This window comes from Oncorhynchus kisutch, linkage group LG18, assembly GCF_002021735.2.
Source record: "Oncorhynchus kisutch isolate 150728-3 linkage group LG18, Okis_V2, whole genome shotgun sequence".
Taxonomy (NCBI): Eukaryota; Metazoa; Chordata; class Actinopteri; order Salmoniformes; family Salmonidae; genus Oncorhynchus; species Oncorhynchus kisutch.
In genome coordinates, this window is record NC_034191.2 from 62449766 (window position 1) to 62457682 (window position 7917).

At 45.0% G+C, this 7917-nt stretch overlaps 1 protein-coding gene across 1 annotated transcript in view; it reads right to left on the reverse strand.

Annotated features, from left to right (window-relative positions):
• Positions 1 to 5071, reverse strand: part of olfm3a (olfactomedin 3a) — a 30012-nt gene extending 24941 nt beyond the window's left edge. The window contains exon 1 of the mRNA XM_020508613.2: positions 4616 to 5071. Coding sequence (XP_020364202.1) covers positions 4616 to 4684 — 69 coding nt within the window. The 5' untranslated portion in view covers positions 4685 to 5071. The remainder of the gene's footprint in view (positions 1 to 4615) is intronic.
• Between the last annotated feature and the right edge of the window lie 2846 nt (positions 5072 to 7917).

A 7917-nucleotide genomic window follows, 5' to 3' on the forward strand; every position in this document is an offset into this window, starting at 1 on the left:
GATACAGAGAGAGATATTTATGGAGAGAGGAGAAGTATATGGAGAGAGAGAAAGAGAGAGAGAAAGAAAAAGAGAGAGAGAAGAATATATGGAGAGAGAAAGAGAGAGAGAAAGAAAGATAGAGGGAGAAAGAAAGATGGAGAGAGAGAAGGAGAGAAGTAGAGAGAGAGAGGAGAGAGAGAGAGAAAGAAAGAAGAATATATGGAGAGAGAGTGTACAAGAGATACTGCAGCACACGGTCTCAAACATTCTTCCACGGACATCCTCTTTTTACTCCACATCATTATCTTTCTCACACTCACATCCTGCTGTGAATGTACTGCAATGGATCACTTAGACGAAACAGCCAGCCACAGTGTTTGTCTTAATCACAATGAATGGAAGATAATGAGCAAGCGATCAAATATTATCTCTTAGTTTGAAGGTTTGGAGGTTATTGTTATTGCTTGGCTAACATTACTTGTTATCATGTTGATATTTGTTATTATTTTAACGCGGTGCGCACTGTGCAGTACACCAGAGGTCTCATTGTACGCACCATTGTAATGTTCGTTTAATTTGTCAATTGATCCCGTAAGGGATGGGTCGCCAATAAGGTGATCTGACTTTAAATAAAAGATTAATGAATGAATGAATTCATCCATACAGGCTCATTATGTGGTTCTGTTTATAAGGGCTGGTTTATGTAAAGTGAAAGAATGTATTATCTGCATCCATGGTGTTGCAAGCAAGATAATCAATAAAAGGACTGAAATTGACTAATGGTATTAACACTCTGGAGTGATACGTTACGACTCTTCAAATTAGCATCAGGTAAGTGGAGACATTTTCCTATCCTATTACCTAGCTGAACTATGTACTGACCTTGTCTGCATGGATTAGGATTTTGCATAATACCTGCAGTACTTCTTGATAAATAGGTACAGTGCAGTACATTTAGACAGCACACATACAGACGTTCAACCTACGTACACCTTCCGGAAACAATCAACTAACATTTAATGGCATTTAATGATGATGGTAACAAGAAACACAAAGAGAACCTCTAACTGATATTGAGTGACAGCTATTGACAAGCCTGCCACATAATTATCTTGCTTGCTGTTAACTGCACAGTGGAAGTCTACTGAGACCAAAACTTTTAATCTATTCTTCTCTGTTATTATAGGCCTTGGGTAGTGTGCAGTGATATGTGTTTGATATGTGGACTGTCTGCATCGCAAACGCACACACACACACACACACACACACACACACACACACACACACACACACACACACACACACACACACACACACACACACACACACACACACACACACACACACACACACACACACACACACACTTTTCTGTGTGTTGTGCAGTGATATGTGTCTGATATGGGGACTGTCTGCATCACCCCTCAGGGCCACAATTACTGTAATTAATAAGGGAAGGAGGGACGGAGGAGAGAAGAGAGGGATAGCTACGCCTGTGATAGTCTGACAGTGGGGGTGTGGAAGAAGAGAGACATAAGAAAGCTATGTCGGTGGTGGGCTAAACATACTGCCTGTGTCCGTAATAATGTGATGACTGTTTGTGTCTGAAATTGTCCGTAGAGTCGTAATCACACAGATGGAGGTAAAGCTGCAATCTAAAGAAAGTGTTAAGTCTAATGAAGTGACATTTTTAATTTAGAGGGTGATACCACATCCTTGAATTGGAACATTTTCACATATTTGTCAATGGACTGGAGTGTTTATCTATTTAATTGTGCGAGTAATATGGATAGTAATATGGATGGCTATAGTGGGAGACACTGAGGGGATACTACATGTCTTTCTTTGATCCCCTGCATTGCTTGATTTTTATTTTCAACAACAACCCCACACACATCATCACACACTACAAAGACAGCAGTGATTAGGGCCAGTTGTCACATTGTCAAAAAGCATCACAGCGAAAGATGCTGGGTAAAATCCCAACTAGCTTGTCACTCTCATCTTGTTAGAACTCTAATATAGAGAGGGCTAAGAAATGGATAAAGAGTAAACAACGCTAAGTGCATACCATCCCCAGTGTAACAAAATAATGCACTATTTTCTTTATTTCCGATCCAATACCCCTGAGCTTTGAAGACAAGGACCCAGAGAAAACTGACATGTATTATAACTAATGGTTGTGTTTACACTGTTGTCGCTGTGTTGCTGTGGGTTTGTTTTGTTTTTGTTGTCACATCGTTAGGCGTGTCATCTTTAATTCAGAAGAAAATGGAGAGCTGTGGTGCTGACTCACAGAGAGATAGGAGTGGGGGCACAAGAGAGACAGAGCAGAAACAGACCGACAGAAAGACATATACAGAGAGACAGAGAGAGAGACATGAGAAAGAGAGTGAGAGGGATGCATGTCAAGGGTTTTCATCCCTAAGGTGTGTGTATCCTGTCCTCTCTGTTCGACTGCATCCTCATCTCATATTCAGCTTGAATGAAAGTCTTTGCCAAGCCAAGCCTACTGAACTGTACAATGAATATTTCATGTCTACGAGGGAACAGAAGATAATCATTTTTTTGGTGGAAAATATCACCATCTGTTGGAAAGTCTCTGTCCCTTCTTAGTTGCACATTCAATTTTCACATGAAATAATGTTCTCACATTGTGGTATAATGAAGGAACCCAATGTCATATCTAATAAATACATTCAAGGGACAAAACACAATCATCTGATCTTATCTACAGATTTAATGTACCAAGAGAGACATGTATCTCATTCAGCCTTACACCTAAATAAGCTATATTCTAGTCTCAATACATTGTGCAGCTAATAAGTCAATTAACATTTGAAAACAGAGACATATGGAGAGTCACTGACAGCTGTGTGTGTGTGTGTGTGTGTGTGTGTGTGTGTGTGTGTGTGTGTGTGTGTGTGTGTGTGTGTGTGTGTGTGTGTGTGTGTGTGTGTGTGTGTGTGTGTGTGTGTGTGTGTGTGCGTGTGTGTGTGTCTGTGTGTCTGTGTGTCTGTGTGTCTGTGTGTCTGTGTGTGTGTTTATGCAAGTGCGTGCATTGCGCGTGCATATTAGCCCCCTTCAATCTTTAATCAAGTCCCATCACCCACTATCAATATGTCCTCCAGGTGGGTAATATCATTTGCAATCAAAACACAAATTCCCCAGCATCGTTTTAATCATGAATCTGTCAACCCTTATCAGCGACATTACAATTAGTTGCCTGGCGCACAATCACAGGGGAATGAATATATTTAGGCCTATATTTCATTCTCTGTGGGTGTCGGGATCTACTTAGGCACACTGTGGGGTGCCATCTGATGGTGAAGATCATCAAATTACCCTCGGTTATTTAATGATGCTAGAGGTTTGGTTAAGAATGGTCTGACTGTCACAAATTTGCGATCAAATGATTCAACTAGGCCTGCTGTAAATTGTGACATTATTTTTTACTAATATATAGGCCCATATTATGTGGCATATTAAAACGTGGCCCATGGTGCATATTTAAGAAAACGTTTGTTTGAGTAAGGCTTATACAGTACCTTTAATTAATCGATCCAAAAGTTAACTGTAACTTGTATTAGGCTATGAATAAAATGCTAGTTTAATGGAAACATACATGTAGACGTGTCTCAGTTGAAAATGAAATTGGTGCTCTAGAGATGCAGAAAATATTGATATTTTTCAATGAGATCAGGAACCGACATGAAATAGAACTCACCGCCCGCGCCCCCTATTGTTGAGGGAATGGTTTCAGCACCACGAAGTAGTGGACAGCTCCACACCGTTCCACACCTATCATCATCATACAGGCAGCATCAGGCAAACATGTGCCCGATAGTTCAAGCGCGTTTCTTATTCGCCCGAAGTTTTAACAGAGATGATCCATGAAGGGGATCAAACAAACTGTCACTCTTTTACCTCAAATCCAAGACTTGAATACGCCCCATGGGGAATGCTGTGTGAAGGTTTAGATGCGACATAAAAACAAGAAAACAGCTTTCACAGACTACACAGATTCACTATCAAAGCAAGTATTTGTTTACTAACAAAATGCTCTGGGAAAGGGATGACAATACAGCAGCCTAATGTGGAATCCACGGAAAGCTAGATACATAAACTGTGGCCGTTGATTGGTTTAGATGTAGCATACATAATGCATATATGCCTCAATTCTTGAGATGTATTTAAATACCGCAGTAAGCTTTTTTGATCACTGTAAAGTTTGTCTCCGGTGCGCTCGGATTCATAACATCATAAAGGGAGGCAATGCTTGAGCCTACTGTTTTCACCAAACATTCAGGAGACTCAAATGCGAGTTACTCCACAATTCTCAATCACTCTAAAACAAAGATTTTCTCGACTGACTCATATTGTGAATTTGGAATATTTTCAAACACTGTTTCTCCCAGTTATTGCAGGCAAAGCCAAAACAAATCGAATGCCATTAAACGCAGAATGAATAATTGAGAACATCAAATCATTTGGAACTGTTTTGATGGATTTTCTTTACACAATGCTATGTTAATACAGGTGCAATTGTGAACAAGACAGCAGATCCTGAAACACAGACACTGAAACATGCAAAGACCGCATGACATTCAGAAAAATAATGAGGGAAACTCACCATTGACGGATATAATCCGAAGACCGTGATTGAAATCACCGGGTACAGGACACTAAATAGAGCACGCATTCTGTCTATCGGGAACAGTTACACTTTTCTCGCTTTATTCACCCACAGCCCTCGTTGCAGGAATGCGTCCGCGTCGCTGCCTGTATTGGCTGTGCCCACCGCCGTTCAGAGCGCTCCAATGGAACAAGACGGATAGATCCGCGTTCATTCCCAACGCTCCGAGGACTCTTGTGTGAAGCAGAGCCAACGCGCCGGTCTGATCAACACACACCAGTGACACCACAGAGAAAAGTTTATGCCAGGGGACGAGACAGATGTACGAGGCTGCAGGGGAGTCGCACAACGGATATGACATCATTTGGCGTGTGTCTTGGGTGTTGGGAAGACATTTTTATTGATGTTGATCAGTGCCAAGACCACGCAGTGCCCAGTGCCCGGAGAATAGGCAACAGCTAAGAACAGGCAACAGTTACAAAACACACACCTTCCTCTGTGATAGGCTAGTATGTGTTGGAGCTTTCACTACCAAAACATGACACCACTTGTAGCAAGACAATATGTGCGTTGACTGTTAATGATTACAGGTGCATAACAAACTGTATAGGATGATATAAACCATATTGAAATGAATAGATCATTTGAAGCATGAAGTGATACTTTACAAATGTTCCAATTTTCAGAATGCACCACCTTGTCACGACATCTGCCAAAGTCGGGTCCTCTCCTTGCTCGGGTGGCACTCGGCGGTCCACCGGTCTTCTAGCCATCATCGATCCACTTTTCATTTTCCATGTGTTTTGTCTTGTTTTTCCTCACACCTGGTTTCAATTCCCTCAATCATTTGTTGTGTATTTAACCCTCTGTCCCCCCCATGTCTTTGTGTTGGATTGTTTATTATCACAGGCGGAGACAGAGGCTATAGAAACATATGTCTCCGAATCCCTGCATCTGGGGTACATTCGGTCCTCCACTTTACCCACCTCCTCGAGTTTATTTTTTGTGAAGAAGAAGGAGGGAGGTCTGCTCACGTGTATTGACCTACGAGGTCCAAATCAGATCAAGGGTGAAGGAACAGGTACCCACTACCTCTTATCGCCACGGTGATTGTGTCAATGCACAGGGTGCGCTTCTTCACCAAACTAAATCTCAGGAGTGCTTACAACCTGGTGCGTATCCGGAAGGGAGATGAGTGGAAGACGGCGTTCAGTACAACCTCAGGGCATTATGAGTACCTCGTCATGCCGTACGGGTTGATGAATGCTCCATCAGTCTGCATGGGCAGCGTGTAGTGGTGTATATTGATTACATTTTTATATACTCTGCTACACGCGCCGGGCATGTGTCCCTGGTGGGCAGGGTGCTTGGTTGCCTATTGGAGCATGACCTGTACGTCAAGGCTGAGAAATGCCTATTCTTCCAGCAGTCCGTCTCCTTCCTAGGGTATCGCATTTCCACATCGGGGGTGGAGATGGAGAGTGACTGCATTTCCGCCGTACGTAATTGACTTGACTCCCACCACGGTAAAGGAGGTGCAGTGGTTCCTAGGGTTAGCCAGACACCTGCCCAGAGGGAAGCTACACCCCTTACCCGTTCCACAGCGGCCTTGGTCGCACCTGTCGGTGGATTTTCTGGGGGTCTCGATCAGCCTTACCTCAGGGTTTCATCCTCAGAGTAATGAGCAGGTGGAGAGAGTGAACCAGGATGTGGGCAGGTTTCTGCAGTCGTATTGCCAGGATCGGCCGGGGGAGTGGGAATCATTCATGCCCTGGGCCGAGATGGCTCAGAACTCGCTCCACCACTCCTCCACTAACCTCTCCCCCTTCCAGTGCGTACTGGGATACCAGCCGGTTCTGGCGCCTTGGCATCAAAGTCAGACCGAGGCTCCTGCGGTGGACGACTGGTTCAGGCGTGCGGAGGAGACATGGGACGCCGCCCATGTTCACCTCCAGCGGCCCGTGCTGCGCCACAAAGCCATCGCAGACCGTCACCGCAGTGAGGCCCCAGTGTTTGCACTGGGGGACCGAGTCTGGCTCTCGACCCGGAACCTGCCCTTCTGCCTGCCTTGCCGGAAGCTGGGTCTGCGGTTTGTGGGGCCAGTTAAAGTCCTGAGGAGAGTGAACAAGGTTTGTTATAGGTTACAGCTTCCCCCTGATTACGGTATTAACCCCTCGTTCCATGTGTCTCTCCTCAGGCCGGTGGTGGTTGGCCCGCTCCAGGAGTCTGAGCTGCGGGAGCTTCCTCCGCCCCCTCTGGACATTGAGGGGGCCCCGGCGTACTCTGTTCGCTCTATCCTGGATTCGAGGCAGTCGGGTGAGGGGCCTTCAGTACCTCGTGGAGTGGGAGGGGTACGGTCCGGAGGAGAGGTGCTGGGTTCCGGTGGAGGACGTGTTGGACCCTTCAATGCTGCGGGAGTTCCACCGTCTCCGTCCGGATCGCCCTGCGCCTCGCCCTCCGGGTCGTCCCCGAGGCTGCCGTCGGCGCGCTGCTGGAGCCACGCGTCAAGGGGGGGTACTGTCACGACTTCCGCCGAAGTCGGGTCCTCTTCTTGTTCAGGCAGCGCTCGGCGGTCTGCGTCGCCTGTCTTCTAGCCATCATCGATCCACTTTTCATTTTCCATCTGTTTTGTCTTGTTTTTCCTCACACCTGGTTTGAATTCCCTCAATCATTTGTTGTGTATTTAACCCTCTGTTCCCTCCATGTTTTTGTGTTGGATTGTTTATTGTAAGTGCTTGTGTACGTGTTGATTGGTGCGCGACGGGTTTTTGTACCCAAATGTCTTGTTATTTTTATGTTGTGGATTTTGCTATTAAACTGCTCCAGCTATTACCAAGATCTGCTCTCCTGCATCTGACTTCCCTGCCACCAATTACGCACCCCTTACACACCTTCAGATAGAAATGTGCAGTGCATCAATTGACTGTGCAATCAGGCATACACATATCAAACTACATTTACCTCCATTTACAGTACTACTACGAAAGCAAACTGATATTGGTCTGAATTCCAGCCAGTTTCCTTCTTCAACAGCCATATTTAGTGTGGCAGGTGAAATGTGTGACAGATGAAGCGTTATTATGTGTTCTTGAATCATTGACGTTTGAAGTTGAAGCCCAAATGGGGTTTGTTTACAACAGCAGCAGCAGAAGAAATATCACATATCAGACAGTTACCTTCTTCCCTCTCCCTGTGATATTTCTCAATCTATTCGTCAGAGCAGTGGTAGAGAGGTGAGATGTGGCCGGCGCGTGCCGCGCATCAGGAGAGAGGGAGAGGGAGGGCTGATCGGGAGATGC